Source organism: Crocuta crocuta, unplaced genomic scaffold (assembly GCF_008692635.1).
Source record: "Crocuta crocuta isolate KB4526 unplaced genomic scaffold, BGI_CrCroc_1.0 scaffold89, whole genome shotgun sequence".
In the NCBI taxonomy this organism is placed as follows: Eukaryota; Metazoa; Chordata; class Mammalia; order Carnivora; family Hyaenidae; genus Crocuta; species Crocuta crocuta.
Window position 1 is genome coordinate 170078 of NW_027551559.1, and position 15611 is coordinate 185688.

At 47.1% G+C, this 15611-nt stretch overlaps 1 protein-coding gene across 1 annotated transcript in view; it reads right to left on the reverse strand.

Moving 5' to 3' along the window:
* The window catches only part of TRIO (trio Rho guanine nucleotide exchange factor), a 229487-nt gene that overhangs the window by 25195 nt on the left and 188681 nt on the right, over positions 1-15611 (reverse strand). The window contains exons 34-40 of the mRNA XM_077749451.1: positions 15177-15469; positions 13731-13901; positions 11129-11224; positions 5554-5702; positions 4307-4373; positions 2638-2741; positions 169-238 (exon numbers count right to left, since the gene is read on the reverse strand). Coding sequence (XP_077605577.1) covers positions 169-238; positions 2638-2741; positions 4307-4373; positions 5554-5702; positions 11129-11224; positions 13731-13901; positions 15177-15469 — 950 coding nt within the window. The remainder of the gene's footprint in view (positions 1-168; positions 239-2637; positions 2742-4306; positions 4374-5553; positions 5703-11128; positions 11225-13730; positions 13902-15176; positions 15470-15611) is intronic.

Consider the following 15611-nt stretch of genomic DNA (forward strand, 5'->3'; position numbering starts at 1 on the left):
GCGGGGGTGGGGGGGGCTTAATTCCAATTCGCTGACGCTGCACGGTTTGATTTTATTCTTAACAGAAGCACTTTTGTGAACTATCAGTGAGTTCTCCTTTAATCTGAAAAATCAGTTACTAAGCATGACAATATCCGCACAGAATATAAATAATGTTATTGTACTGACATGTTTAACGAAAAGGGATCCTAGTTTTTCCGGATCTTCAAGGCACTTCTCCAACTCTCCTAAAAAAAAGCTGAAATGAGATGAGAAGCATTAGAGTCATTTTCAGTTTGGCCTTCTGATTTTAGACTGAGGTTTATATTTCAAAATTGTGTTTTGACACCCTCAACTGGAAAGTGTAAAGTATGCACTTAAGAAATGTAACATGCACAGAAAACATTTTGTTAGGACAGGAACCCAAAGAGACACACAGTTAGAAAAGACAAGGCGGAATGAGACCATCCCTTGACTGGCAACCTTTCCTTCTCTTGGACAATCCACACTTTTGGTCTCATTTTTCTTAAGGACACAAGCAATAATGTATCACAGCCGGATACTGAGAAAAAAATAAAAGTTTCAAGATGATTGGTCATTTTTATTTCTGAAAACCTGAGATTCGTATTCATTCTATGATAAATTTTAAGGAGCTCAAATTGGGTAAGAATAGATGTAAAGTATTGAGTATGTATCAGTTTTATAAAGTGTTCTTAAATACTAAAATCAGCTTCTAGGTTATGAGTATTAGCTCCCATTGAGACAGAGATCAGGTATAAGCACAGAAACAGAAGAGCTGGGGACGGCCGCTCCTTCTCACTTCTGGGCTACAGCTGACTTTACGACATGTGCCCACCTTACTGATCACTTACCCATGCTGATATTTATGTGTGCTATTTTATTTTATTATTTTTTTACTTAAAATTTTTTAAAATTTATTTTGAGAGAGAGCGAGAGAGTGCGCGTGCATGGGGGAGGGGCAGAGAGAGAGGAAGAGAATCCCAAGCAGGCTCTGTGCTGATCGCAATGAATCTTGAGCTCATGACCTGAGCCAAAGTCGGAAGCTTAACCGAATGAGCCACCCAGGCACCCTGTTTGATATTTTATTAACCCTCAAACCAGCACATCAATGAACGCTGTGCTGGATTTCCTGGCACTTGGGGTTTTACTACAGCTCTGCACCCTGTGGCAGGCCCCCAGTCGCCCCAGGAGCACCGTGCTGCTTCCCCTCCTGTCTCAGCTCCCCAGACAGACGTGGAGGGGGCGGACGAGACAGCACACAGATCCCTTCTTACAGTTAGGTTCCCTGCATGTTCCTGGGAGGTCTACAAATTATGCTGTGTCTGAAGTTGACCATTCTTTATCTAGGAGTCCAACTGAATTAGACACTATGGGGGAATAGGAAAATGATGACCCCATACCTGGGTTCAAAGGTTTTATACTCTATTAAGAGAAATAAAGTTAGCAACAGTGAAACACTACTTGGTATACATGCGATGATAACCCCTCCTTATATCTGCACAGGATTTCACAGTTTAAAAGGCACGTTTACGCATGCTATCTGCAAGGGGTGGGGAGCACATCTGCTTGGAGTGACGAGGTCTAATGGAGAGTGATCATTTGGCCTGGGCTTTGAAGGTGATAGGAATGTGAAAGTGACAGGGTCATGGAAACAGAAAAACGCAGCTGGAACATTCCACAAAAATATCAACAGCTGGCATTAAGCACTCCATAGACGGCTAAGGATTTTTAAAATTAGGAGTAAGGCAGGGTATCTAGGTGGCTCAGTTGGTTAAACATCCAACTCTTGATTTCAGCTCAGGTCATGATCTCATGGTTTGTAGGATGAAGTTCCGCATTGGGCTCTGTGCTGACAGCTTGGAGTCTGCTTGGGACTCTCTCTCTCCCTCTTTCTGCCCCTCCCCTGCTCATGCTTGCTCACCTTCACTCTCTTTCTCAAAGTAAAGTAAGTAAACTTAAAAAAACATTAGCAGTAAGGTGGCCTGAAGGGGCAAACGTGTATCTCCTCCTGATCAGGACAGTGTGACAATGTACTGGACTCAAATCTGATTGTCATGTGTAGTCATGTCTATTTTTTTTCATTAAAATTCTTGGAAAAAAGAGTATCTTCAAAACCCTCAAATAATTTGTAATTATTTAAGAAATGGCTGCAATTCTAATGAAAGCCTTTATTGAAGCTTACTCTACACAGATGTTGCTCTGAGCACTTTACATGTGTTAACTCAGTCTCCTTTCACCAAAAACCACCATGCGGTGGACGGATAAGACCATGACCTGCACTGTGCAGATGGAGAAAGGAGACACAGGGAAGGGACGCAAATGGCTCACTGGCTCAAGGTCAGAACTAGGCTCTGAACTTGGGCAACCAGGCTCCGTGTCGGTGCTTCCTACCACACCGGACGGGCTCCCCGGATGGCCCAGCACACAGAAGAGACTCTCCCCCGGCCATGAGATGCTGTTACAAAACTCCTTGGCACGTTGTATTTCCTTTGCACCTTTCCAGCTAGCTCCACAAGCTTACAGGTCATAAAAGGAGATGAACCAGTTAATGCCCGTTACCATCTGCCCTACAGGATGCAGTTTAGCAAGGGATGGTACTGCATGCGCACCATCAAGCGCGGAATGTATTTTACGTACTCTCTGTGCCAGTCATAAATCTGGTGGATGTTGCCGAATACAATCTTGTCCTTTCCTTTCATGTCATCAGGGACGCCATCTTCTTTCATGAGAGCCATGTAGCCCTGTGAGCAGTTACAGGAAAGTTTGCTTCAGTGAACGTACTGGAGTCTAATAATGATTTATGGATTAACAGTTGTAACAAACAAAAGAGCCGTATGCACTAGTGGCCTCGTAACCCTTTCTTTATTTAAAAACAAGCAAAAGTCCTGTATGAAAAGTGCCCTCCACTGGCTCCATATGTACGGTTGTACGCACTGCCAGGATTTGCTCCCCTTGAACTATGTGGAATTCATAGATCTAAATTCTTCTGAGGAACTGAAGACATCTAAATGTAAATGGTTTCATAAAAACAAATTATCTTATCAGCTTGTAAACATTAAATATTTGGCTGGAAACATATTTCCTCTGTTTTCAGCATAATATAAACAGATTTCCTTCTCTTTTTTTGGATTATCTACATGATTCGTTAAATAAGAATTTAACAGTATTCTTTTCATAAATTGATTTTTTCACAACAGTTGATTAAATATGTTGCTAAAATGTGGCTTACAACTTCCATTTAACTTGAATGCGATTCAGCCTTGGCTGGAATCTCTTAAGTAATTCAAGTTACTTATTTTAATGTTAATCATAACTGCAGACACATCAAGCTTGCTACATCTTTTGTTACACAATTAACTGTAAAGGCTGTTACTTTTAATGGAATGAACACCCAAAAAGTATCGTCCTAGATATATCTGCAAAGCTGGAAAGAATAACCGTAGTATTCTATGCTGTAAAAAACAGCTTTTTTCTGAGTAGAGTTTACAAATATGATTCTGCCCTGAACTTCAATGCCAGGGATAAATAACCCTGGAGATGGGGCTTGATCCAGAATGAATGGCGGTGGTCTTGTTATGGCTACACAGTGGGAGGCAATGTCTGGGCAATGACAATACTGACGCATATCTTCTGAGAAAAGTACAAGCAAGTGGCCTGGGACAGAGCAGTCCTGGACCCAGGTGGATTCAGCATGGATCTGAAGCCACAGCTGGCCACACTGACTTTTTCAACCAGTGACGCTCTCCCATTTCTGCGGTGATACCAACTTTCGTAAATCATTAAAGGCAAGATCTCCAAATAATAAATACAGTGGTTGGATATAATAATTTAAAAACTTAATTGTAAAGAAAGATGATTTTATCAAAGATGCATTATGTGAGGATGCCTGGCTGGCTCAGTCGGTTAGGCGTCCGACTTTGGCTCAGGTCACGATCTTGTGGTTCGTGGGTTCGAGCCCCGCATCGGGCTCTGTGCTGACAGCTAGCTCAGAGCCTGGAGCCTGTTTCGGATTCTGTGTCTCCCTCTCTCTCTGACCCTCCCCTGCTCATGCTGTCTCTCTCTCTCAGAAATAAATAAAACATAAAAAAAAGCAAACAAAAAGCCCCCCAAAGATGCATTATGTGAAAAAAAGCATTTAAAGGTGAATACAGATTAAGATTGGCTAATTTCATTTTTCACAAACGTGGTGTTCTTGGGGGGAGGCGTCAAATGTTTTTAAAGCTTCTGAGAAGGCATTGGTGTTGAACTGTCAAACGTGACAACCGTTGGTGTCTGACAAGGTTACTAAATCTCTGAAAACACATACCTCAACAACACAGCCGAGGTCCCGCACGTAGTCACGCTCTGTCTCCACTAGTTCTTGCAAAACGTAGCTGGAAAGAGAGAAAAACCAGTGTTACAACCCCAACTCCTCATTGTTTAAGTGAATTCTTTAGCACTTTGCTTTTGTCAGGTCAGACCCCTGCTAGGACCGGATGTACTGTGATAAGTCAGTTTTACACAGTTGGGTCTCCAATGCTTGAGTGTCCCAACTCACTTACAGGTTCATGTACATGACCCATATGAGCTGTGGGCTCTGATCACATATACAGACAATAAAGAGAGCCGTAGGCATAAATTTGTCACAATGGCATGGCGTTAAAGGGAGCAACTTTGTTTGGTTTTGAAACAATTATTTTAAGCTTCACTGGACATAGAAGAAAAAAATTTAATTCAGATATTTAAAGCCTTGGGTCTGAGCACTCATCTAGGAGTGTTTCTGAAGGCTCATAACTGTTTAAGGCCTCTCTGATAATAGGAATCAGTTGATCTGAAAAGCAAACCATCTCAGCTGTCCCTGAAAAGGTCCGTTGGTCTGTTCATCCATTCATTCAACTGGCACTGAGAGCGGGCATCTCGTACCAGATGCAGACTGGGAGAGAACTCTCAATGAACTCCAGGCTCTGCCCTCATGCAGCATACACGTTTCCCCCCTTCTCCAAAGGCAAGTTTAAACCTTTTGTAACATTTTTCAGGACTCTTTTTACCGTAAGCGGCCTTACTGGAACTGAGACATTATCATGAAAGTGTGTTTGAAAAATATTCAAGGTTTAGGGATTGTATCTGATTTTGTTGCTTTCTTTTCCTTCACAACTATATACACAATAGAAAGCACGGCAGTTTCTCTCTAGAAGTGACAGGACATAAGCTGCTATCATTTATAAATACAGTGCACCTGTAGGGGCACCTGCTGGCTCAGCTGGAACAACGTGTGACTCTTAATCTCGGGGTTGTGAGCTCAGGCGATGCTGGGCATAGGCTTAAACAAACAAACAAACAAACAAACAAACAAACAAACATCTTCCAAACTCTAAAACACAAACCCGCAGGACACCCGCGGCTAGGGACTACTGCACCCTTCAGAGGTTCCGAGATGTTTTTAAACACATGAATTATTCAAGGAGAGACCCTGGGTCTTCCCGTTGCACTGATTCAGAGATGAACCCCAGTCACACTTCTGAAGGTGACAAAGACCAGAGGAAAGCTGACAGTGGCGCTGGGAACATCTCTTACTGCCGTCTCTTTAAGGAGCTGGATTTCCTTTCTTCCATCTCATCAATGGGCGAGGAGGAGGAGAGAAGGGAGTTGTCGGAAGGGTTGAAGGAGGGGCTGCTGCTGTCTCCCTGGTCCACAAGGAGTGAGCTGGGCCGGTCCTCCAGCGCCTGAAAGAAAACCAGACCGCCAGTCACGTTCCCAGCCTCTGGCCCACGAGGCTGAAACTGGGATCAGAAAATCTCAAACACCAGAAAATACAGAAGGCCGGGCTGTAAAATGAGAAGATCTAGGTTTGTGAAATTACATGGTATTTGGTATCAAAAACCTCCACTATTAATACCAATATGGAGCAAGAGGAGCTGGGTAAACGAACGAAGTCAGAGCAAAAAGGACAGTGAATTTGTATGCGTTAATACATTCTGTTTTTTGTCACCACGTAATCAGAAATGATACAACTTGTTTACAGCAGAGCACTGCACCATCTCTGGATGGAGCACGTTATTTCGAATGCATGATGAATTTAGCCATTTTCTTTACGGTTATGTTCCTGTCAAGTGTGCGGAGTCTCCCGTCAGGACAGCCTACCCCAGGCACGTCACCGGGGTCCCTTGTGGGTGGCCACACGGCAACGTCGGCGATCTGCATCAAGAACACGGGCTTGCTGTCTTCATTATCCGTGAAGCCCAGACTCCCATGTCAGCGCACACAGAACACTGGTGAAACAGATCTCTGGATACTTGCAGCCTCCTTCCTCTGTGGCAGAGGCAGCCATCAAGCCGCCTCAATGACGCATCCTAGCCTCTCTCCTGCACTGGATTTTGGTTTCCATGAGCGACTGTTTTCAGTGTCGTATGCCCTGCAGAACCTCGAACAAAGCTGTTCAACACATCAGACTTGAACGTGGACTCTGTCCCTAGATTAATGTGACAATGATTAGCAGGTGATTACTCGTTGGGACATATGAACTGTGCTTCTTACCCTGAATTCCTAAAGCTCCTAGGGGTATGGGTTACGGTTCTTTTAAAATTTCCAAAGCATCCAGCTGGAGATACAGAGATGATCAAGGGATATTTTATCAATTGAACAGGAAAAATGTGATTAGCTTATCTTCAAACAAAAAGTTCAATACAAACTGCAGGAACACTTAATATTTCCTGTCAAACCAAAACCTCTAATGCCTGTCCAATTTTCTCCCCTGGAGAGTAGCAGACCAATGCAGACTTTGTCACTAAGCACAGCTCTGAGGACACAAAGTCTGTGCACGGAATTCTGTTCACCAAACCCATGGAGCTGTGGAAGTGTACCAACTGCTGCACTTATTTGTGATGAACAGTGAAGGAACGGGGCTTGATGAGAAAACAGCACTCTTCTTTTTAGGTAAATAGCTGTTGACCTTTACTGGAAGGCAGCACTCTGTGGGGAGTAACAGGGCTCTGCTCTGTGCTCATGGATCACGGAGACAGGGGTCTGGAGGAGGAAGAGGACACCTGCACGGTCTCCTGTCTAAATCTTCGAGGAAACAGCTGATGCTCGTCAGATTCCATTCTGCTCCTTTCAATGGTGATTAAACAGAAAGAAAATCAGGAGGATGTCCACAGATGTCCCTTCACACAGAGCCGCGAGCAGTGGACTTGACTGGTGTCCGGAAGCTCCCGTCTCTGGCTGGCAGAGCGGCTGTCTGGCCCCCAAAGACCTAGGGGTGCTGGGCATGGACCCAGCAGGGCAGCCGGAGGGGCGCCGCCGTGCCAGCGGGACGCGATCGTGGCTCAGCGTTCCTGCCTGCTGGCTGGCACACAAGCAGTGTAACCGGGGAAAGGCCACCACAGGGCTGGAACTCCTGGGGCGTCACAGATTCGGATGAATCATCTGTGAAGCACTATGGGTTGGTGGAGTCTTGTGGGCACGTCCTCTCTGTTCCTTAGGTGTGGACAGGTCTGCACAGACAATCCATCTCTTCTAAGGTTAGTTTTGGTAAATGCCCGTTTCATTCAGGTTGTGCAATTTATTTTCAAAGAGCTTAACAGAAGGTGCAATGATTATTTTAATTTCCTTAGTTTGCCTCTCCCATCTAATTCCTTGTTTTGTGAATTTGTGCTTCCTTTCCATTTTCTTGAGAAGGTTTATTACTTCTTGAAAGAACACGTTTTGGGTTTAATTATTCTATTGTTCTTCTGTTTTCCAATTCATTAATTTCTGTGGTTCTAGTATTCTTGAGGTAGATGTTTATTTCATTTATTTTCATTCTTTCTCAGATGTACCTTTATATTTAAATCAATGAAGAGAAGAAAACCCCAGAGTCAAGTTCAAATAGTTGCCGTGGCCGTCAGCTGCTACTGCCCTATTGCCAACACGTAGGCAAGACACCCCATCTTCCAAATACCGGTAGGGTCAGGAATGTGCAGATGAGAGAGAGGCCGGAATCCCAGGAAATAGTTTTCAGGGTAGTTTTTATTTTTCAGATGGACTCTGCAGGTTTTAGGGTTAGGTTCAGTTGCCCGAATGTCACACTACGTAAGAGCTGCACAGCTTCTTCCCAGTCTAGGAAGCTAACATGGAGCTTTCGAAGGATAACAAATTCAGTGTGCAAATTCTATTACGAAGGTGCTATAGCCTGAGAGGTCACCCACAAGAAAACGGGTGAGGATGACTCTGGACCTCGGGCACGTGGTAAGTGTGCAGGGGGAGCTCAGGGTCACATGAGCAGGGCGGGTTAAAGGATATTAACACGACTCAGAGTTTTCACGGACAAAGAGCAGTTCTCATTTGACATCAGAGGATTAGTGACAGGAAATCAGCACACAGCAAAGGGTCCGCTGAGCCAGGAAAAGAAGGCAGAATCTAGATTACAGTCCATGGACAAGAAGATGGGGTGAGTCCACCACAAACAGCATGAATATGGTCCTTCCACCGGGGGAAGGGCAGGCAGCAGCGACTCCACCCATGTGGGTGGAGCCTTGCTGGCAGCACAACAGCAAACAGCACTTGTGCCTGGCGCAGAGCTGAGACACAGGCTCAGAGAGCCCAAGCGTAAGCAGCAGGGTTTGAACACCAGTCTACCTGACTCCAAAACCTACGCCCTTTCCATGACGCCAAGAGCCTTAGGCCTGTTAACTGAAGGAGAAATGTAAGTGAGTAGAAAGAACTTAGTTTCAACCGGTAAAGTTCAATGCCTTAAAACTGAAAAGAAGGGATAAAGCAGTAAGAGCCGAACGAAACCACGTTGTAGAACTCCTCTGCACTTGAAGTCCACCTGAATTAATTAGAAATCCATCTCTGCCTACTTAAACTGGAATGCAGTTCCGGAACGATGGCTGGCAGGGTGACGAAGGGCTGCCTCGCAGCACTGCATTGCTTGGGAAAACTCAATTACTGGACAAGAATCATTTTAATGATCGTAAAACTGAGGAGTATAAATGACTGCATTTAAAAATGGTTAAGGGTGTCTGAAAGCTCACTGAGTAGAATTTAAGTACCCTCTGTTTAGACCATCAATCAAGCTGTCTCAAAGAGACAGCCAGGATGTGGTTTAGCTCAGTTCAAACTGCAACGGTCCCAAGTTCTTGGCCAGTGGAGTCAAGTTCTTGGGTTATCCACCAAGTAGTAGGAATCTTCCTAACTTCCAAGCCCGTCATGTCACTTTCAGAACATGACTGCTTGGTCACTTTCAAAACATGACTGCCTGGGAAGAAATTCCAGTGATGGCAGAGTGAGACATTCTGAGTTTTTCTTGGTAGAATTCCCACTTGACTGAGTCAACTATAGTTTCATTAGTTTGAAAGTGTCCACAGGTGTGCTGAGGGTCAGTGGTCCCTGGAGACAGGTTGACAGTTTCTTTTGCAGCCTCTGATTAGAATGATCAGATGATTGAAAAAAAACAAAAGATCAGATGATTGATTAGAAGCTGTCTAAGGGTGGAAAAAATGGGAATGATATGTTACCCAGTTAATATCTGATGGAAGGAAGATAAATGTATAACTTTAAAAAGGATACTCTTTGATCTGGCAATTCTAATGTTGGAAATCTATCCTACAGATATAACCACACATGGGTGTTGACAGTTGTGCAAAACCGAAAACAATTTTCTACACACACATGTATTATTATTAGGAATTTGTTTAAATAAATTATAGTATAATGAGGCCTCTGCCCCTTACTGGCTGGTTAAGTGTTTAAACTCTGTGGCTTTAGTTTTTTCATCTGTAAAAAATGACAACAGTGTGTACTTACCTCATCGGACTCCCAATATGTTAATATATGCTCAGCACTTCGAACAGTGCTGGTTTAGATGAGCCCTCGGTAGATGATCACTGCATCTGTACAGTGGACTACGGTGGAGCTACTCCAAGGAATGAAGTCAATCTGTATGTACTGATGTGAGAAGATCCTCAAGATATACTAACTCTCAGGATCTTAAAAACTCCAGGAATCCACTTTGAAAGAAAGAGCAGGCACAAGCACCCAGTCCCCCTCAAGCCCCTGCGTACATTTGCACCTGCAGAGAAAACGTCTGGTGGGAAATCTACCAAACTGATCACAGTGGTTACCTCTGGAAGATGGGCTGGCAGGAGAGGCTGGGGGCTCTCATTTTCAGAGAGGTGACTCTTAAAAGATGTCAAGTCACTTTATGGGAGTCGTAGGATAATCTAACATAAATGCTGTTACCAGTAATGGTTTTTCCATCTCATAGGAGAACCGAAGAAACACAGAAACTAATCACTTTGAATCAGTTAGAAGCAATGCACACCTCTCTAACTTCAAGTCAGTATTGTGATTTTGGGGCTTTTATTAAATGAATCCATGTTGACCAATTGGAAATGCAGAGGTCGCTCAGAAAATAAGGCCCTTACATGACGATGCAAGCTCTTCTCTCCTGTCCACTGTAAATCCAGAAGGAAGACCTCAGAGACAGCAAAAGCATTGTCAACCTATCTGTGGGTGTCACCGAGCCCGGGGACACTGTGGACGAGTGGAGCCGACCACGCTTGCTGCAGGGGTGTTAGCACCGCCATCAATGCGGGTGCAGGAGGGGTTAATCTTGGCTCCCAGGGGGCACCTCTAATCTCCTAGGGTGTCCTGCTGCATAGGAATGTCTGTTTGCCCAGAGGGTTCAGGCCGAGACAGAATCTATGCCAACAGTGTGACTCCTGCTGGGGCCCTGGGCCACATGGGATCCTGATTTCTGGAGGGGCGGACGCCAAAGGGGAGCCACGCCATCAGTCTTGCTTATGTGACTGAGACTCTCCGCGCGTGACCCGCAGTGATGTCAGACACCAGCGTCAGGAGACCGCGCTCTGCATGCCCCCACTGGGAGAGGACGGATGCACCCTCCCCGTGCCACCTCCTCTCCGGCTGATCTGAATCTGTCCTTTCACAGTATACACCACAACTACTGGTATAACACCTTCTCCGAGTTCCGGGCTCATTCAAGCCAATTAATTACTGAACCCGAGGGCGATGCTGAGGGGGCTCCAAACTTACAGGTGGTCAGAAGGGAGGGTGGCTCTGGGGTCCCCATCTGTGTCACATGCCCCAAGCACATTCGGCAGCCCCGAGAGAGGTTCCCAAAGCTGAGACTTGCTCCCGGAAGCCTTACCATCTTGCTCTTCACAAGTTCTTCAATTGCACTCACGAGCTCAGCCGCGCTCGGTGTTTCGGAGCTGGTGGGGCGCACCAACAACCGGGAGGAGGCCTGTGGAAGGAGTTAAGAGAAAGAAGGGGGAGGGGAATGCCTCATGTTAGTCACTGCATGGACAGTAAATTTTCCTGCAAGCTCAAGCTCTTTTTCAAAGTAATTCCAGACAAAAAGACCACAAGTTTGTCTTTGTTTGCATTTATTTAAAGTCATCCTTTTAAATTTACAATATTCTGACAAGAAATATTAAATAAAACCTGTCTGGGGTACATGTGGAAAGCAGACAAAGTCTGTTTTTAATCCTCAGTCCTGTAACATCATAATGTTTTTCAAAGAGGTGACTGGTCATGGGGAGATTCTTACTAAAACTTTCGCAACTGCCAGCAAGGCTAGTGGCTAAGCAGAGAAAAAGTCCAGAATCTGATCAACGGAAGAATGAAAAGGCTTAAGGTTCTAACGAGTGAATCCTTAAATAACCAGGAAAACAAAAAAGGATACTAAAAATGGCTTTCTTGTGTTTACGGGGTTAAAAGAAAGAAACTGGGAAGAAAAGGGAAGGAGCCAGGGTGCACTGACCAGACAGGGAAGAGGGGGACAAGCTCACCATTTTCTGTGCCATCCATTTCCCCAATGATTAGTGCAGAGTACAGAAGATCTGTGGCCTCACAAGCTACCAGATGCCATTTACGGCTAGAATCAGGGTGTACAGGGGTTGACAATTAAGGAATTTCAGGGAGGGACTACTGAATTTGAGTTTCAGTAATTAGCAAACACGGTGTGTTTGCAGATTACTCGTGCCATCAATTAACTGGAGACCAAAAGAGGGGCATAATATGAACCTTGCTTCATATTAAGGACAGCGGAGAAGCATGCGACACAAGGCTAGCTGTCCTAACAATGTGTTTCTCACAGTAGACAGATACGGATTTATACATTCACAACGAGGCTTTTACATAATGTGGGTCCATATATGCGCTTTGCAAAACAAATGTCGGTTTGGTCTAACGAAATCTGGAATATGGGGTGAAGAAAACGAAGAAAAAAATTCAAATGGAGAGGTAAGGAAACTGAGCCAAAACAGACACAGAACACAAATCAACGTAATGCTGCAGTGAAAGTTTACAAAAAGAGAAAACAGAACAAAACAAAATATTAGTCACAAGGTAATATACTCGCTGGGAATATCACTACAGATTTTTGCAAATGAAGAACCGCTACGGACAGTGCCCACTGAGGTGACACAGTAACTAGCAAATGATTCTCGCTAACAGAGTACGCCGTGCAGCCCTCTCTCCAAGCGGAGAAAATGCTCTTCTTGGGGGAACAAGCCAATCGGGCCAGCCACCTCACTTTGGCTAACCATCAGATTTAAGAAATTTCAGCCCACTGCTTTAAAAGAAGGGATTGCTCAGAATGCCACAAAACGGTTTAGGAATTGTCTGAGAAACGACACGTTCCCCTTCCCTGCCAGGGCTGCTCTGTGCAGGGGGCGAAGCCCCTCTGTCACCTCCCCTCAGCTCCCGCTGCACGTGGCCGGCACCTCAGATGCCCCCAAACTCCAGACTCCACCCCAGGCCACATCCTTCGGCCGAGGCCCGCGGTGCCCTGACTGCGCAGTCAGCGCCGCAAAGCGGGAGGCGGCTGCCTGCATCACGACTAACTATGGCGTGGCCTGCCTCGGCCTCACACCCGTTGGGTCGCTGGGCCAGGGCAGAGTCCTGGTCATAAAACACAGGCAATCCAGCAAATGACCGTGTTAACACGGAGGAGGGTGGCAGGGAAGGAAAACGAGGAAGAATGGGGGAAAATGATGAAAACATCTGTTTTATTCAGAAAACACAGTTACTGCCAAAAAGGAAAAAAATTTCCAGTATTGACTTCATAGCACAGTTTTCAACACCTGTCAGTTTTGGGGAGCACACGGGGGCCAGAGTGCAAGACGATGTGCAAGCCAGTTACCAGGTTTCCTTTTCGGTATTTAGAGCTCTATGCCTGGGATGCACAAAGCCGGTTTAGATTAGGTGAGAACTAACAAACAAACAAAATCCCAAGACTGGTGTGAGGTCTCCGCATACACCCAAAGAGGAGATTTTCATGGTTGTGACTGATTCCTCGAGCTTGACACCGCTCCCTGCCGCCCACGTGATCCCCAGCACTACCAGGAGGCCCGCTGCGGGAGGGACAGGGCAGCAGCACTCGTCGTCTGAATGTAGGGCCCGTGCACAAAGACGCCTAGCAGAGAGAGCGCGACGGCCTCGTGTTCGTTCAGGGCTGCGGTCACCAAGACTGCGTGAAAGCTCCCTGACCCTGTCTTAGGGACACTGGTCAGTACAGTAAAAGGAAAGGAGAGTTTAGAGGCAGCAGCTACTGAAGCATTACTAAAAATGCCATGAATCTACTTGTGCAAGTGCAAGTGGAGGAGAAACTATGCGCGCTGGCCCACTGCTCGTGCTAAGCTGACTTTGGTATTTATACTCGTGGAGTGAAAACAGGCTGCACGTTCATGGCCTTGGAGGCGCCCACTGCTGCCCTGAGGCAGGTGCGAGGTGGCGCGGGCCCCTACCTTGTCATCCTGTGAATCCGGCTGCAGCAGGCTGTGCTGTTGGATGGCCATGGGCGGGGGGAGAGGCACGGCGTCGGCCCCCTCCTCTCCTTCCTCCTCCCCGCAGCTCTGCATGCCCGACGAGGAGGACTTGGAGAGCGTGCCACTGCTCAGGCCCTCGTTCCGGCCCCTCTGAAACCAAACCAGCCTCGTTATATTCTGGGCCCGACCGTCAACATCAGATCACAGAAAGGAGCCCCAAGGGGTTAACAGGGGGAAGTACGGACAGGGATGGAGGGGACAGAAATCAGGAGCAAGCTCTTTCCACCCCTGATGGGAACTGCTCATCCCTTCCTGCAGACTGGCTACCTTGCTCGCAGACTTGGACGGGAGAAGGGACCCCGTGCATTGTCTTCTGAAGGGACCGCCGACATCGTCCATTAGGCTTTGAACACATCCCCTCATCAACCCCCACCCCCACTCCCCGGGGACCAGTTCAAAAGTCTGAACCCTTAATAACTCTCATTCAGTTCCTCTGATCTACTTCCATTACATTTTGGGTAACTCGCTAGAACAAAATTCACTGAAATTATAATGGTATGACGACTAATACAATTCAAAATGTGCTGGAAGAATCTGAATTTAGTTTCACATCACTTTTACTCTGCTTTCACTTTTAGAAAAATTGTCAGTTTTATTTCTACTAAGAGGACACAGATGTAGAAAACAGACAGATGAGGACATGATAAACCATGTACTGCGGTGACAACCCAGGGCAGAGCACGCCGGGGAAAAAGCAGCAGAAACCCCATGTCTGCAAAGTAAATTAAACAATACAAATCTGATCCTTTCTGTCTGCCTTTTTCTGGTTCTGAGGGAGTCGAGTGGGGCTGGGGGGGCTGGGTCTCAGTTAAAAACCCTGAGGGCCCCTCACTGCCACCACCAGCCCCGCAGCCTAGCCTGGGGGTCACGAAGGGATTCTGTCCTTGAGGCATAACGTAAAGCTCCCCACTCTGGACAAAAAGGAACTTGAAAAAAAATCCTGGCTGATCCACACGTTTATCTTTAACGACGTGGGAATGAGCCAGTGTTTGCTGGTCAGCAAAGTGAACTGGCCGGGTGTTTCTAGGGAGAGTGAATGCGAAGTGTGGGTCCAGGGTGCCTGCATTCCTCTAGCCGCTGCACGCCTAAGCTGGGGCGGCCGCCTGCACCTTCCGCAGCTTTAGTGGCACCTCCCAGCTCGTCTGTGGCAGCGGGACCAGGGACGGGGCGGGGGGTGAGGTTGAAATGGCTTGGGCCCACCTGTCCCAGCCCCGTCCAGTCTGCTAACAGAGGGTGGAATGAGCTGACGGTCGCAGGGACGTACGGGAAACGGAACCCAACGAGTGTGGCCACACGACAGGCAAGCACCAACTCCCCCCACCCCCCGCCCCCAGCCGACTCCAGGAGGAAGGCGGGGGCTCTGACCTCCTCCACTGTCTCGTCCTGCGGGGTGGCCGCGCTGTCATCCGAGTCCTTCTGCGAGCCGGCGTCGGCGCTCTTGCGGACCTCCCTGCTCTTCTTGTGCTTGTGCGCCAGCTTCTTCACGTGCCCGTCGGCCTTGCCGCTGCTCAGCCGCCGGACCGGGCTTGTCAGCCACTTGCGCAGCGTGTTCCCCGGGCGCTTGGGGCCCGGGGAGCTCTGGGCGCCCATCATGTGGGGCTGCAGGGAGGCCACGGAGGCGGGCGGGCTGGCGTCGTTACTGGAGACGGACAGCGAGTCTGGAGGGCGAGAGAGACACAGCAGGTTGGACCTGGCGGCCTACGAACAGGTCCTGCCACCTTCCTGGTGGCGCCGGAGCCCACCTGCCGCCTGGAAACGCGGGAAGGGAAGGTCCACTCCCTCATGCACGCACCTGTCAAA